Raw genomic sequence first — 18,437 nt, 5'->3', positions numbered from 1 at the left:
CTGACTTGGGACCAAGAATCCTTCGTAGAAAAATACCCCTATTTGAAGAATTATCAAGATGTGTTTCCTAAGGAACTTCCTGGATTACCCCTTCCTGGGCATTTGATTTTACCATAGACTTGATACTAGGAGCGGAACCCATATCGAGAGCCCTGTATAGAATGACAACCACAGAGTTAATAGAGTTACAGATTCAATTATAGGATATCCTAGATAAGAAGATGATTCGACCTAGTGTCTCACCATGGGGAGCCCCAGTAGTGTTTGTAACGAAAAAGGATGGAACCATGAGACTATGTATAGATTACAGGATACTTAATAAAGTCACCATCAAAAATCGATAACCATTGCCAAGGATAGATGATCTTTTTGACCAAATGAAGGGTGCGACTGTCTTTTCAAAAATTGATTTAAGATCAAGATACCATCAACTGCGAATTAAAGATGAGGATATACATAAAACCGCATTCAAGACTAGGTATGGACATTATGAGTTTACTGTAATGTCCCCTTTTTAGCATTCATAGCATGATGTTGTCGTTAACCTATTTCCCCATGGTCCCGTAGGCTAACTAGGACATTAAAGGGGCTTAGAGGCCATTTGGCCTAGATAGTTTCAGTTGAGGGGTTTTGAGGCAACTTTGAGCATACTTACTATTTATAGTAAGTCATCTTGGGCATGGGTGGACATCCAGTGGCAACAGTATGTCAATGGTAATTGTTTAAAATCGGCAAGAAGACTTGTTTATCATTGATAAGATTTGTTTTGCATTGATAAAGCTGTTTTATAAAGTTAAATTTAAATATTTAACTTTATTAATGCATAGACTATAGTTTGTGAGAAATATTTAAATTAAAAGAGTCCCCTTTATTTTATAACACATTGGAGACATAAGTTACATAAAGGGAGTTATGTTTTATCCCACATTGAGAAAACGAAGGATGGAACTCTTGTGAAAACACTATAAAAAAAATGGAAGAGCTTATTTTAAGCATGGTTGGAAATATCAAAGAAATTGGGGAATTTGCTGGAGATTATGTCTCAATAGTTTGGAGGACGAAATCCCTTCGAGCTGAAAATCTTGACGCCATTGAAAGATATGGTCTTGAGATTCAACATAGTAGCAATCCGAAAAAGCAGGTACGAAAAAGCAGTTCGAAAAAGCGGAATCGAAAAAGCAGGCTAAAAAAGCGGATACGAAAAAGCAGCCCGAAAAAAGCGAAACCGAAAAAGCAGGTCGAAAAAGCAATCCGAAAAAGCAGAACCGAAAAAGCAGGCCGAAAAAAGCAGTCTGAAAAAGCAGTTCGAAAAAAGCAAATCAGAAGGGGCAGCATTGAAGAAGATTATTACAGCCATCTATAACCAGGTTCCTTTATTAGTATTGTTTTTTAGGGTGTTATAAGTTTCAGCTATAAGTGTGCATTATACCAGCATTATCATTTTGTAATCCATGTAAATGCCAAAAGTCTTGGCCATATTTCATGAGCATTGTATTAGAAATTTCATTGCAAATTAAGATGATAATAGTTGTTGGTGTCATTTAAGCAATTTAATATCATTATTTATTAGCTAGTTAGTTTGCACACCAACTGTTTGTAAAAATGCCAGTTGGCTGTAGGTGTACATTTCTCATGCTTAGATCATATATATGCACTAAATATTGTCAAAATTAGTAGCACACTCATGTTAGGCCATTGTGTAGTCCATTTGGAGTCTTCTAGCACAAGTTTTTCATTGATGCAAATTGAAAAAGAGTCATTTAAAGCCAGCTGAAATACTATATCAGTCATACGTCCCTTGCATGTGAATTGTTTGATGAAATTCCTTGAGCTTTCATCAGCATTTTTGAGAGCAGATTTGAGGTGGCTTATTACAGTGATATCAGAGCTTGCTTGCAAAGTGTTTGATGAAATGTCAAACAACTGAAGTATAAAGATTTTTGGTGTTTGAAGAAGTTATAACCTATTGGGGTTATTACATTTACAGTATTGCCCTTTGGAATTAACTAACGCCCCAGCAGCTTTCATGAATTTAATGAACAATATATTTCAGAATTGTTTGGATAAATTTGTATTAGTCTTCATTGATGACATTTTAATATATTCTAAGAATGAAGAAGAACATCAAAGGCACTTAGAAACAGTTTTGCAAAGACTAAGAGAACACAAGCTATATGGGAAACTATCTAAGTGTGTTTTTTACCAAAAAGAAATCAGTATCTAGAGCACATTATTTCAGCGCAAGGTATAGAAGTGGATCCATCTAAGATAAAAGCGATTAAGGAATAGCCCATACCTAGAAATGTATCCGAAGTTAGGAGCTTCGTGGGATTAGCTGGATTCTACAAAAAGTTTGTCAGAGATTTCTCGAGGATAGCCTACCCAATCACTTCACTTCAGAGAAAGGGAAAGAAATTTGTTTGGACAGAAAAGTGTCAATCAGCTAGCTTTCAAGTTTATGAAAGAAAAATTGACTACTGCACCTATTCTGAGGGTACCTAATCCACAAAAACAATTCATAGTTATAACCGATGCATTAGGAGAAGGTTTAGGAGGTGTGTTAATGCAGGATGAACAAGTCATTGCTTATGAGTCTAGGAAACTGAAAAATTATGAACAAAATTACGCACCCCATGATCTTGAATTAGCAGCAATAGTGCATGCACTGCAAATGTGCAAACATTATTTAATTGGAAAACCATTTGAGCTTAGATCTGATCACCAAAGTTTGAAATATATTTTCACCCAACAGAACCTTAATGCTAGACAAAGGAGATGGCTGGAATTTTTAGCAGATTGTGAGTTCGACATAAGCTGCATTAAAGGTAAGGAAAACAAGGTGGCTGATGCCCTAAGCCGGAGAAGACACATCTCGGCAATGACTATGGTAAACTTTAGGTTGTGAGATCAAATTTTACAGCATCTGGAAAATTATGAGTTTTATACAAAAATCAGCATGGCTCTTATTAGAGACCCACAAGATCCTAAGTATTCAAAGTTTAGCTTAGAAGAGGACGGATTGTTAAGATATCACCATAGCATCTATGTGCCTAACAACCCTGAACTTTGAAGACTGATTTTAGGTGAATATCACTCAGCTCTATACTCAGGACATCCGGGAGTAACGAAGATGTTATCTGATATAAAACCATTATATTTTTGGAAGGGGATGAAAAGGGAAATAATTGAGTTTGTAGCAGGATGCTTAGAATGTTAGAGAGTAAAGGTAGAACATCGGAACCCAACAGGTCTGTTGCATCCAAATGAAGTACCTGAGTGGAAATGATAGGTAATATCCATGGATTTTGTAAAAGGGTTACCTATGACCCGGAATCGACACAACACTATCTTGGTCGTAGTTGACAGATTGACTAAGGTTGCTCATTTCATACCAGGAAATTTATCCAATGGAGCACCTGAAATTGCTCATAAGTCCATAAAAGATATTTTCAGGTTACACAGGATTCCAGAGAAAATTATTTCAGAGAGGGATGCTAGGATAACTTACAGATTTTGGCAAACATTATTTACAGCTTTGGGGCACCAAATTGAATATTAGTTTAGCCTATCATCTTGAGACAACTAGTCAAACCGAACAAGTAAATCAAGTATTAGAGGGTCTCTTAAGAGTATATTGTATGGACCGACAGTACCAATGGGAAACATACTTACCTCTAGTAGAATTTGCATATAATAACTCTTATTAGTCCTCAATTAGAATGGCTCCTTTTGAGGCTTTGTACGGTCGTAAGTGCAGAACTCTAGTAAGTTGGAATCGATTGGAAGGAAGAGTCATTTTTAGGCCTGAAATGCTACAGGAGATGGAGGAACAGGTACTCCAGATTCGTCAGAGGTTGAAGGAGGCAAATGACAGACAGAAGAGTTATGCTGATGCTAAAAGAACACCCAGAGAATTCTCAGTAGGGGACCAGGTGTTACTAAGGGTTAAACCTTAGAAAAGTACTATCAAGTTTGGCAAGAATGCTAAGTTAGCCTCGAGATATATAGGACCCTTTGAAGTTTTGGAGATTATTAACCCAATGGCTTACATGATTACTTTACCACCAGCCCTTTCCAGGATGCATAACGTCTTCCATGTGACTTATCTTAAAAAGTATATTACCCACCATGAACATATGATTGATTGGAAATTATTGCAAGTGCGAAAGCCAGGAGTGGTAGAGGTAAGACCGCTCAAAATACTCGAGGTACGTAAGCTACGCTTACGAAATCGAGAAGTAACACAATGCAAGGTCCAGTGGGACCAATACACTAAAGATAATGCCACCTGGGAGGATTATCATGATATTTTCCAAAGATATCCCTACCTTTTCTCTAAGATTGAAAACTGAATATTTCTTTTATTTTCGTATAACTGAATAAGTATTGCTTAAACTTGCTATTGTTTTCATCGAAGACGATGAAAAATCTAAGGGGGTGGATATGTTACATCTCATTTTTTGCCCTAAAATTTTAAACTGATTATAGCCGTTGGAACAATTTATTTTTGATCATGTGAAGCAATTTAGTTAATTATAGTCGTTGTATCAATCTATTCTTTCTTGATCATGTGAAGCGAATTAGTTAATTATAGCCATTGTATCCATCTATTCTTTCTTGATCATGTGAAGCAATTTAGTTAATTATAGCCGTTGTATCCATCTATTCTTTCTTGATCATGTGAAGCGAGTTAGTTAATTATAGCCATTGTATCAATCTCTTCTTTCTTGATCATGTGAAGTGAGTTAGTTAATTATAGCCGTTGTATCAATATAATTCTTTCCGATCATGTGAAATGAGTTAGTTGAAGTACATGTATGATGATGAGATATTTTCATGAACATGTGAAGAGAGTTAGTTATTCTGACATTGATGAAATCTCTAACAGTCAGTAGATGATTTTGAATTAACAATTTATAAATCTTGAATTGAAGTCTTGGCGAGAATGTTGTTTTGATTGATAGCAGGAAGAAGACAAAAGAGAAAGGGGAAGCATTGCTAAACGGGGTCATCGGAAGGGGATGGCCGAATAGTCCAGTCATCAAAATCGACAGGTTTGACTTAAAAACTATCTTGGCAAGGTTACTAGGACTTGACAACATATTACATGGTGGAACCGCATGAGCTATAAAGGAACATTATAATAAATAATATAAAATAAACATAAATTCTTACCTTTAAAAGAATTATTAAATAATATTATTATTATTTAATTATTATTAAACATTCTCTAATACAAACATATGTATATAAAAATAAGGTGACACCAATACATTATAAATCATAATCTAATGATGCCACCTTATCAATACGTACACATGAACATAAATAAGAATATATAATAATAATAATAAAATAATAATAACCCTTTAACTTCCTATTTTTCTTTCTTTTCTTTCCCTCCTTTTCTTTTTAAATCGATTTGAATGGTATTCGAATGGGTTCTTGTAACTGAAGGGAGTCGAATAGTCAAGCTCTTCTTTTTATTAGTCTCATAATCATAATCGATTCATTCTTTTCCTCTTCCGTAACATTCCTTGATAACAAAGCTCTCGAAACAACTGAGCCTGGAAAACGATATACTTTACTGATCACACGTTCGTTCCCAATAGTCCATCATAATCTTTGCCGCGGGTCGCCGGATAGGAGGATAAGTCATATCCCCGACAATAGAGCAACCGATTTGCAGTAGAGGTGTCACATAAGACCTCTATTATACATGTTTTTCCTTGCATTTATTTCGCTGTCTGTAGTATAAGTACAGAATACCACTTTCAATATGTAGTGTTTCATTTTGTGTTTCCTATTCCCATTTAAAAATTAGTCATACTTCCCTTATGTCAATAACACGTAGTATCCATAACACTGCTGTATATACATTGATTCGAGTTCAAGAAAATATTTAATAGATTTTAAAATATGGAGTCTGCATTATATTGATGATTTCCTAGCCATGAAAGTATACCAATCCTGTATAATCAATTATCTCGGTTCAAGATGTAAATGCATCCTTTATATAAGATGATACTATGAACACTGAGGAATTCACCAAGTAGTTATGCCAATAAAGGTGAAGAAGGTGTAAATCAATTCTATGAATATAAACTTGCAGGCACCTACGAATCACCGGCTTGGTAGCCTGAAAATGGTGAGGAGGTGTATATAATCTGCACAAGAAGGAATGACATCAGATATAATAAATAAGAAGTTAAAACCTATAAAATCTCATGCATGTTCCAGATATGTATAAGTTGTCAAGTCGAGTGGTGGAGATCGGGTTTGTAGACCAAATTTGAAATCCTTGGCCAAGGTAGAATTTAGGCGAATGTGCCAAACATGTGATCTTTGTTGATTGTCCAAACGCTTCAATTGGAACTTCAACCCACCGGGTTGCTCTGATGGCTAGACTTATGAACATCCCAAGCCCGATCTCAAGGTAGGGAGTGTCGTTTTATTAAATTAGAATATGTGGGGATAAGTAACGGTCCTCGGTTGGGAGGTTAAGCCTATGCCAATGCTTCTCCTCTCACCAATGTCGAGGCTTGGACAATAAGTTTAAGAAATTCTTTCATTCATACAATATGTTTCTTGCACCTTTTACCTTTAAATGATTAGATGGTTATTTTCATTTTCAAGATAGAGAAAACGTTTACTTTATGAGAATTTCAATTGATATAATTAGCCGTTATTTTAATTTCAATTGAATAATTAGAAGCAGTTAAAATGTTAGCAATACTTTAATTTCCTTCAGTTATAATTAGATGGTTGAAATCAATGTCATGTGAAATGAATTAAGTTACTTCTGAAATTACCTTGAATTTAGATATTTAAGATTGTATAATTTGGTTAAGAAAATTTGTATGTTACACTCATAAAATGGGATAATGTATGTAAACCAAAGGAATTAGGAGCCCTAGGTATCAAAAACTTAAGCTGGCAAAATGAAGTTCTAGGAACCAAATTGACATGGCGACTTTTTTTAGAAAGAGAACAAAAATGGGCAAAAATTATGTATAACAAATTTCTAAATGTTGTCGACCCTTACTCCTCGTTTAGAATGCGGACCCTTCCTAAAGGATCCAAAAGCTGCAATTTTATAGTTAAAAGTAGGGCCCTGATCAGTAATTATCTCACTTGGGATGTTGGTAATGGTGATGAAGCTCTCTTTTGGGATGATTCGTGGGATAAGCAACCCCCAATTGATAGCATGGGTATTCCTTCTATCCTTAAGGAACAACTAGTCAATTGGGGGTGTAAGGTTAGTAATTATAAAACTAAATAAGACATTAATGGCATTATTAGCTGGGAATGGAAAACCATGGACAAGATTGAACTTGATCCAGCAGTAAAAAAGCTTTATGAAAAAAAATTCATAAGAGGAAAATCAAGCAATTAGAGAGAAATGACAAACTCATATGGGCAGCATCAAAAGATGGTAGATATACTGTTAAATCTGGATATAGAGTAATCACTAACTCCCAAAGGTGAGAAGAAGTAAATATCCCCCCTAAACTTTGTTGGGACTCTTCCTATATACCAAAGGCAAGATTCTTTCTATGGATTGCCTCACAGAATAGGATTTTATCTGCTCACAAACTCAGAAAGTTTGGCATTGAGGGTCCTTCGAGATGCGTGCTTTGTAAACATGACAGTGAAGATGCTGGTCATCTCTTATTTAAATGCCCATATTCTCAATATTGCTGGGAATGGCTCCATCATATGTTGGGTTGGACAGCTACTCTGCCAGAATCTTTGGATGACCTTCTTAGGGGTTAGCCAACTATTAAGAATGGAAGTATATATGGGAAACTCTGGAATATTTGTCCATCAATCCTTGACTGGGAAATATGGAAGGAAAGAAACAGAAAAATACTTCACGATCAAGACATGAGTGCTCTTGAGCTTACTAATAAAATCGAGGCCTATATTGCGGAAACCTTAAACTCTCACCTTAGCAAAACTTCGAAAGAGGAAGGAACATTTTCAGAATGGGATGGTCTAATGAAAAGAGCTGGGAAAATCTTATTGATCCTCCACTTATGTATAAAAAAAAAATAAAGATGCGAGGAACAAGTATAGATGGATCCCTCCCCCTAGTGGGTGGGTCAAATTAAATTTTGATGGGGCCTCAAGAGGCAATCCTAGTATGGGGGGAATAGATTGCATCATTAATAATGACTCTGGCAAGTGGATAGCTAAAAGAGCCAACTTGATTGGATCAACCACTAATAACCTTGCTGAACTAGAAGCTCTTCAAGAAGGCCTCCAAATGTGCTGAAATTTAAGTATCTCTAAACTTATCATTGAAGGAGATTCACAGATTGTCCTAAATGCCATTAGAAAAAGGGAAACGCCAAACTGGGTTTTAAATTCTAAACTGGAAGAAATCCTAAAACTCATGGACCTCTTTGAAGATGTTCAGATTCTCCATATTTTTCAAGAAGGTAATATAGCGGCAGATAAGTTAGCAAATTTAGGTGTTGATGGTGAAAATATCCTAATCTATAATCATAATTAACTTAAGCATAAATTGAAGAGTCTAAGTATTAACTGAAACTAGATAACGCAACTTTCATTCATAATAATTTAATTAGATCTGACAAATAATTTAGCCAATAAGGGGTTTATCAATTATCTCTTGTAGTTGCACCATAACTTTTAGATATCTTTGTGTGTATATATATATATATATATATATATATATATATATATATATATATATGTCTACAGATTTTCTCATGTATATATATGTGTTTACAGACTTATTCATGTATACATGAGTAAATCTATAGACATGTGTGTGTGTATAGATATAGGTTCATAAATATATATATATATATATATATATATTTTTTTTTTTTTTTTCATTTTTATACATATGTTTTCAGAACTCTCATTTGGAAATTTAAATACAGTATATATATATATATATATATATATATATATATATATATATATATCTGTCGTTTGTCAGGAGTAATCTAATTTACACAAAGTAGACTAATTTTAAATTAAGTCACTTCTAACTTCCAGTGATTAAATAGTTAAAGATTGAATTATACTCTTAGTATTTCATAAGCTATGTTGGTCTTGTATCTTTTTTTAGTACTGTGCATTATATATTAACAGTTTTAGTTGTTGATTGGGTGGCCTAATCAAGATATGTTCTGGTGGAAGTCTGTGATGCTTTTCTGATTTAGAATTATTCTAATTCTAATGCCTACGGTTTTAGTCTTATGTTACTAACCCTGTTGGAAGCTAAAGATTTGTTCTGGTTCTATTTGGCAACCTGGTGTTGTACAGGGCAAAAAAATTTCAATGGAACAAAGTGAAGGCTAGGATCTTCTCTCCCCTTTCTCCGCTTCGATTGGCCTCAATACTGTATTTGTGTTACTTGTGGAAATGCATAATGTAATCAATGTAAAACATTAACATATTGATGAGCCCAAGCTCATAGAGATATTCTAAGTTGTAAGCAATAAACTAGGGAATGCTCCTTTAAATTATGTATAATAAAGGACTATGTCCCGGGCAAGACTAGAGATTTTCTTTCCTCGTTATTTCCTACCAGTGCTCGTTTGAACAGAGGACTTGTAATTTCTTTTATTTATTTAATAATATAATGAAAGGCTCCGGCCGTTTACCGATCAAAAGATATATATATAAGTTATCTTAGGATTTTTGGGTGCCCTATATATATCCATGTTCCCAAAGATAAGAGAACTAAGTTAGAACCTTCCGGGAAGAAAGGTATTTTTGTAGGGTATGGTGAAACATCTAAAGCATATAGGATTTTCATACCTGGACAGAAAAATATTGAACTTAGTAGGGATGTTATTTTTGAAGAAAATCTAGCATTCAAAATAGCCCTAACTTCTAAAGAAACCTCTCCTTTACCTAGTTTCGAAAAAAATATTGAGTCTGAGTCTCAGAGGGAGAACATGGAAGAAATTGACGATGAAATTTAAAACCTAAATCTTGGAGAAACTCAAAATTCAAAGAAAATACCACTTTGGGCCATTAAAAAAATCGAGGAAGCACAAGACTTTGCTGCACCTTCTGGAGTAGTCAGAGAAAGCAAAAGACCCAAAAGATTTTGTAGTTATACAACAAACATGAATGATTTGTCCAAAACAGAACCAACCAATCCTTCAGATGCTATTAAACATACAGCTTGGAAAGAGGCTATGACAGAAGAATACCAATCTATTATGAAGAATGATGTTTGGGAAATTGTTCCAAGACCTAAAGGAAAATCTATTGTTTCTTCCAAGTGGATATTTAAAATAAAACATGCTGCTAACAGTAGCATTGAGAAATATAAAGCCAGATTTGTAGTCAGAGGATTCTCTCAGAAGGAAGGGATTGATTATGAAGAAACTTTTGCTCTTGTTGCTAGATATACCTCTGTAAGAGCAGTCCTAGCCATTGCAGCATCAAAGGGATGGAAAGTACATCAGATGGATGTGAAAACAACATTCCTAAATGGAAAGATTACAGAAGAAGTATATTTGGAGCAACCTGAAGGATTTGAAACTCACGATCCTAATGTTTTTGTTTGCAGGCTCAAGAAAGCTCTCTATGGGCTTAAGCAGGCTCCAAGGGCTTGGTATGAAAGAATTGATAAATATCTCACCGGCTTAAGATTCTCTAAAAATGAAGCCGATCCAAATTTATATTATAAAAAGGATAGAGATGATATGGTAATTTTGATACTGTATGTTGATGATTTACTAATAACAGGTAATGATCATCTCCTAAATCAATGCAAGAAAGATCTAATTAGAGAATTCGAGATGAAAGACTTGGGACTCCTTCATTACTTCCTAGGACTGGAAGTACGACACAATTCAGACAGCATTATACTTAATCAAGGGAAGTATACATCAGATATTTTGAAGAGATTTGGAATGTGGAATTGCAAGTCTATGTCTTCTCCAATGGAGACTAATCTACATAAACTTAAAGAAGCAGCAGGAAAATCACCTTCCATAGATTCTACTCTTTCCAGACAGATGATTGGGTGCCTTATGTACTTGGTAACTACAACACCTAATATTTGCTATGTTGTTAATTTCTTAAGTCAGTTTATGTGTGAGCCTAAGGAGATTCACCTAGTTGCAATAAAACACATTATAAGATACTTACAAGGCACTCTTAATCTTGGGCTCAAATATGAAAAAGTTAACTTAGACTTACATGGATTCACTGACTCAGATTGGGGTGGAAGTGTTAAAGACAAAAAAAGTACTTTAAGATGTTGTTTCAGTTTAGGATCAGCGATGATATCTTGGATATGCAGAAAACAATCTTCAGCAGCACAAAGCTCCATAGAAGTCGAATACATTGCAGCAACAATGGCCTTTCGAGAAGCAGTTTGGCTGAGGAAGTTACTTGTGGGATTATTTGGTCAACCCATGAATCCTACGATTATTCATTGTAATAATCAGAGTTTCATCAAGCTTTCGATGAATCCAGTTTTTCATGACAGGTCCAAGCATAGAAATTCCTTATCATTATGTAAGAGATATAGTAGACGGGAATACTGTAAAATTAGAATACATTTGCATTGCAGATCAGGCAGCAAATATTCTCACCAAACCTCTCTTTAGAGTGAACATAGATCACTTCAGGAAAAGACTTGGTATGGTTAGATTGTAATCCATTTGTATTCTTTAAATTATTAATAAAATAATTTTATTGTCAGGCTATTGACCGTTATGGGCTCCACCATTTGTATTCATTATTTAAGAGGTGACAATCTCTGAGATAACGAACACTTGTATAAAAGATATTATGAGAGATATGACGATCTCTTAGATAATGTGCTAAACAATAGAGTTCTACTATAGGATCTACATGAGTTCAAGATCACATTGTGATTAGACATTGCTATGTCTATAAATCACAATTTGGATAAAGGAAGAATTTTATTATTCTCCGGAGTTTATCATGTGTCCTAGTAGATCTTAACTCAGGATCATATTGTGATATAGGAATACCAGTATCTATGAGTCACAACTTGGATAAATGAAAAACTTTATTATTCTGCAGATTTATATTGTATTCTTTCCACAACTGTTATCACAAGTAGCAGTGATTTGTCATATCACAAGTTTAGTAATATGACATTGTATCATGTGTTCTATGATACCACATGCTAAGAAGATTTAGATCGATATAGAGTATCAATTCTTGCTTGTTCATCTTTATTGATGTTGCTAGAGATGATATCTCTCAGTATGACTATCAAGTTAAGAGGAAGTGTTAATTTTGTAACTTGTAAACATGCTGATCTGATAACAGATCGGTCTGATCTGATATTGCATGATAAATACTGATCTAAAGTCATTGCATTATCCTCTTAAGGATATCAGCGCCAATCTTTGTATGTTAGTTTGAATCTAACTAAAACTCCTTTGGTTTAGTTTGTGTTTAAACTTGTTAATTTCATGGAAAGTCGCCGACTTCTAGAGATTAGGCAAAGTAGACTTTGGAAGAGACATGTCCTTTCTAAGGACATGTCCCTTGATTTCTATATTTATTAAGGGTATGGTTGAAGTCTAAGAGCACACAAGAAAACAATAAAGTCTGCTCCTTAGTCAATACTGCCCAAATACAACTTGCAGAAGAAAAGACAGTTCCAAATTTATATTTCTAATTTCATTCAAGATGGTACTTTGAAGTTATTTACAGCAAGTTCAAAGCAGGCAAAGAAGGTATAATCTAAGTTTGATTCAGTCAAAAGAATTTGCAGAAACTTTACAGTTTGAGCTTTTTGGCCTTAGGGGTAATTCCTAGGCACTTACTAACCATGTCATCAAGAGGCAGAGCAACAAGGACTGATTTTCTCTTTTTGTCTAAAGAAGCTTCCAGCCATTTGGGAGTGGAATCAGGTGTGTTTGTTGGAGAGGCAGGATGGTTAGGTGTGTTTGTGTTTGCCTAAGCATTCTGAAGTAAAAAGCACAAGGAGATAGGGTACATCTAGTGCAGAATATTTTTCGATGGATTATTCATTTTCGTAACACACTAATCCTTCACAAAGCTTCTAAAAGCTAAATTTACAGATTGTTAATTTTTCATAATATTATTCACCATGTTCTGAGACAGAATATATAAAACTGCCCATCAGAAGTACTGTTCATCCAAGTGTGAGTTAGTCAGGCATGTAATCCTATGGACGAAAGCATTTAGCATGCCCGTTAGCTGATTTCAATAAAATCTCATAAACATTCTAGGTCGTAATATAAATATACAACAAAATATTGGAAGCATTTTTAGGCATGTTATTATTTAGGATGCATCACTAAATTAGTAAATACAACAGGATTGTGCAGACCTCGTTATGACTGCTAGATCATATGTTATTCATCATCAGAAAACATACATAATTTTTTAGGTATGGAAATTACCCTGGGGATTTTCCCTGGTCCAAGGTAACCTAGAAGAGATTTTGTATTTGTCTATGTTTACCTTTTTTTGGAATCCAATAAGTTAATGCAAATGCAATTTACGGTCTCAAGCAAAGTAAGTTCGGATTAAATATTTTGTCAATCAGTTATTTGCAACTGTTACTCAAATGATTTTGCCAGGATTTTATGGGGAATAGCACAGCGTAAATATTTGGCAGCTCACCAGCAGTACTATTCAACCAAGAGGGATTTTGTCAGGCATGCAATCCTACGGACGGAAGCATTGCATGCTAGATAGTTGATTTCAACAAAATCTCAGAAGCATTCTCGGGTATAATTTTTTGACGCATTCTTGGACATACTATAATGTAGGCTACGTGATTGAATACAACAGATTGCGCAGACCACATTGTGATTACTAAATCCTATGTTCTTCATCATCAGAAAACATGCCTAATTGTTTAGGTGTGGAGATAACCCTTTCCCCAGTTCAGGGCATATAGTACTAGAAGAGATTCAATGTTTATTCTGTGTTTGCCTATGATTTTTAAATGGAATCGAATAACTCAATGCAAAAGCAGTTCACGGTCTCGAGCAAAATAATCTAAATTAAGCATTTTGTCAATCAGTTGTGTGCAACTGTTACTCAAATAGATTTCACGGGGTTTTTTTGTAGGGAATAGTACAGCGTAAGTATTCAGCATGGAAAAATAACAAAAGAAAAATAATTAATAAGCAACGATATCATACCTTGGAGAGTGAAGCCATTTCTGTGCTACAGTATGAGCTTGATCTGAATCAATGGCTGCTCTGCAAATATGAAATAATCTTTCGAGACACCTTTTGGTATAACAACGATGTCCAAGGCTGGAACGAGTGAAACTGCTGTAGCTTACAACCCTCATGAAACCTCGGTAAGTTTGAGTTGCGTGCTTTTCTAGTGCCAACGGGCGGCCAGAATACAGATTGTATTCGTTGAGTTTCAATCGTTTTGATGCTAACGAAACAAAAAGCTAAAAGAACCCAGTTTAAATTGCAGTAAATCTTCTAATTTTTATTTTTATTAATTAAATTTTTCCCCTAAATAGAGGTATTAATATCAAATTATCATATTATATTATGAGAATAAATTTTTAGGAATCATTATTCATGAAATATGGGTCAATTTTAATTCAAGAATTACAGAGTTGATTTCTTATTATAGATATAGTAATAATTTTTAATAATTTATTTAATTAGCGTAGAAGTGATGAAAAAGAAAAGGTAAAATTAAATGTTAAGAATACCATTTTAATCTACAATGATAAAAACCTATGTGAAAGCTAATAAAAGAATACAAACAAGAAGTAAAGAGCTTCATTAATTTTTGTTTGTAAGTAGAGTTGTATATGCTATATTATGTTGATATTCTCTATTATTTATTTATTAATGTAGCTCAAAATATTTGTGATGGAAGAGAGTTTATATTGCTAATATAAATTTTAGATTAATATTAAGAATAAAATCTTTAAAAAAAAATTACATAAATCATTTTAAAATATTTATATTAATTAGATGTTTATATATTTTGGGTTCGAATTTGCTTAACATATAAAAATAATTAATTACAATAAATAATAATAATAATTAATCTAGGCTTCGGTCTATTAAGAAAAAAAAAACAAATATTTGTTAGAACAAAATATTATTTTCTAATATTCATTTATTTTATATAGTTTTGGTAAAGATTTATAGTTTTACTAGACAAAACTGTGTTCTATTTAATTTATACAAAAGTGCTTGAATATATAATCATTTCATTAATAGTGGAAAGACAAATTTATATAGTAGCATAAATAAAATATTAAACAAAATTTATAGGTATGAATAATTTTTAAGCTACAGACTCTACCTTAGTTAAGACATCATAATATTGAGCAAAGGTGGACATTTAAGAATTTAGGTATGAAAAGAAAATCTTGAAATTAGTTTATGAGATGAAAAAATTAAAAAAATTGAAAAGGCTTGGTATTAGTTTAAGGTTTTAGATTTATTGTGCATGATTTATTTTAAGGTTTTAGATTTATTGTGCATGATTTATTAAATAAATATATTTATTTACTATTGGTGTAATTAAATATTCACTAATTACACTTACTTAAGCTTACTTAGGATAATGCATTGCATAGTAGTTTGTAATTGAGACACTGGGGAGTTTGCACCTCAATTAAACACATGGTGTGGGAGAATTCCACTCTAGGTGGTCATAGTTGTTATCTCATTCCACATTTAGTGCACCTATCACATTATCATCCTCATCATGGCACATACTTCATTGCATAATGGAGGATGATCCACCTTTGGTGGAAATGTGATTCCACCTCATGTAGGTGATAGCTTATCTTCTCCTTATCATTGTCTCTTATCGCCTCTCCTATATAAGGAGGCCTATTATGTACATTTCAAATCAATCAACTGGATTCCAATCAAGTTCATTATCAATAGTAGCATTCTTGCATCTTCATGCAATTGCCTTACCAATCTCTTATGGAAGTTATCTTGGTTTTTCATTTGATCCTGGGGGTGTTGTAGAGTCAGCTAAAACTCTAACATGGTATCAGAGCTCTCATGGTGTGAAGACCTCTTCTCAAGAAGTGCAATCTTGGTTTGACTTATTTTTGGTGTTGCATTAGCAATTTGGACATCACAATTTGAAGGAGATTTCAAGATGCATATTTTGTGAACTTCTATTGCAGGTGATAGCTTATCTTCTCCTTATCATTGTCTCTTATCGCCTCTCCTATATAAGGAGGCATATTATGTACATTTCAAATCAATCAATTGGATGTCAATCAAGTCCATAATCAATAGTAGCATTCTTGCATCTTCATGCAATTGTCTTGCCAATCTCTTGTGGAAGTTATCTTGGTCTTTCATTTGATCTTGGGGGTGTTGTAGAGTCAACTAAAACTCTAACATGGTATTAGAGCTCTCATGGTGTGAAGACCTCTTCTCAAGAAGTGCAATCTTGGTTTGTGTTGCATTAGCAATTTGGACATCACAATTTGAAGGAGATTTCAAGATGCATATTTTGTGAACTTCTATTGCAGGTGAAAATTGAAACTTGTTAGTGCAAATCAGAGATTGGCATCATATAGAGGGGGTCAAAAAACCCCTAAATCAAATTTTGTTTCATCCAAATTGGACATCCGAGGCCAAACCTACAACCATTTGATTTTTTAAGGTGCGGCGGCGGCAATTCAAAAAAAAAAAATTTCAAAGGCAATTTTCAAACAGCAATATCTCCCTCATACAGACTCCTCTTTCCAAGCAATTTTTTTTGTTTTGACGTAGAATTGCACAATCTACACAGTGGTGCAAGTGATTTTGGATCTCTATCTCTGAATTTTTCTAAAAATCGTAAATCCCATTTTTTGCAACTTTCAAGGCTCTATTTGGGCACATCCGGTAACATATTCAAGCACAATTTTTTTTGAAAGTGCATGACTTTTTCTCTACTTTCCAAATTTGTAATCAGATTTCAGTGATTTGGAGTGAACATATGACTTTCAAAAATAGGTCTTTTTTGGCTATATTTGCACTAGGTGAATACTTGGATTTCAAAATTCTTAATTGAATCAATAATTTGAAGGAGTTATTAGTTGATTTCAGTCATTCTTTGATTCATTATGGATTTTTCAAAAGTTTCATTATTCACTCCCTATAACTATCACGAATGGAAACAAACAGTTTCTAATCAATTGATGAGTATTGGATTGCTTAGAATGATTCTTGGTTAGGATCTAGAACCAGCTATAGGTGTTGCAAAAAGGAGAAAATGTTTTGATAGAAGGGATAAAGCACTTGGCTCTCTTAGATCTACCATCTCTCATGATTTTTTATATCATATTGCATCTTGGACACATCCTCATGATGCTTGGACTACATTGGAAGGAATCTTTGGTAAACCTGATATAATAAAAAAAATCAAATTAAAGAATGAGCTTATAGGTCTAAGTCCTTGTGATTTTGACAATATTCAAGACTTTTTCTCTAAGTTCAATTCCATTAGATTGGAGCTTTCTAATTAAGGTATTACTAAAGATTATTAGCAATTGATATTATCAATTCTTTCCAAGCTAGGTCCAGAATATTCGATCTTTGTTTCCACATTCTATGCTATTATGGATGTTCTTGGTACTGCATACAAAATGCTTTCTCTTGATGAATTTGCAGCTCAGCTTACAAGGAAACAAGCAAAGTTAGTACACATGGGTCAATTGAAGCCTTAAAAATATCAAGCGTTGGTTGCAAATGACTCCTCTCCAAAGGCTCCCAAAGGAAAGGGAAACAAATAACACAAGAATCCTAAGCAACATGACAAAGGCAATGACTCTCCTTCACAACATAATATTGAATCCAAGTCCTCTTCAAGGGAGGAAACATCTAGAAGAAAAAGAGATAAATGTGCATATTTTAAAAAGCTAGAACATGATGAGCATAAATGTTTCCATAAGAAGATTGACGAGCTTACTCACATTCTTCAAAAGAACAATATCCAGTTGCCCTCATCAGTGTCTTCTCCTTCTTCTCAATATTAGGCAGTTGCTACATCTACATCATCATTCAAAGGCAAAAGACAAGCACTCGTTGCTTCCACACATCCTGAGCAAGGTAAATGGCTTCTTGATCCAAGTGCATCACATCATATGGCATCTTCTATGGATATGTTTTCTTCTATTTAGCCTTGTACTTCTCCACCTATATTGATGGGTAATAATACATACATGAAGGTTTGTAAGAAAGGTTCTATTCCTATGGGAGAGGGTACATTTAATGATGTTCTTTATGTACTATCCTTGACCACTAATATCCTTTCCATTTACCAAATTACTCATGGGGCACAAGGTAAAATTGTTGAGTTCACTCCTAATTATGTCTATATTAGGGACATGGAGACTAGAGATGTCATAGCTATGGGAGTTGTTGATCATGCATCAGGCTTGTATTCTTTTACACATTTTTTTGATAATGATGATGATATCC

At 34.0% G+C, this 18,437-nt stretch overlaps 1 protein-coding gene across 2 annotated transcripts in view; it reads right to left on the bottom strand.

The window, feature by feature from the left end:
- The window catches only part of LOC149569632 (GTP-binding protein), a 242,567-nt gene extending 228,153 nt beyond the window's left edge, over nucleotides 1–14,414 (bottom strand). For both annotated transcript variants that reach the window (XM_089822343.1, XM_089822345.1), the window contains exon 1: nucleotides 14,163–14,414. In XM_089822343.1, coding sequence (XP_089678469.1) covers nucleotides 14,163–14,180 — 18 coding nt within the window. In that variant the 5' untranslated portion in view covers nucleotides 14,181–14,414. The remainder of the gene's footprint in view (nucleotides 1–14,162) is intronic.
- Between the last annotated feature and the right edge of the window lie 4,023 nt (nucleotides 14,415–18,437).

The sequence above is a fragment of the Cupressus sempervirens genome, chromosome 3, assembly GCF_028749045.1.
Source record: "Cupressus sempervirens isolate cs-2001-9-10 chromosome 3, ASM2874904v1, whole genome shotgun sequence".
NCBI lineage: Eukaryota > Viridiplantae > Streptophyta > Pinopsida > Cupressales > Cupressaceae > Cupressus > Cupressus sempervirens.
This window is presented reverse-complemented; position numbering and strand designations above follow the sequence as displayed.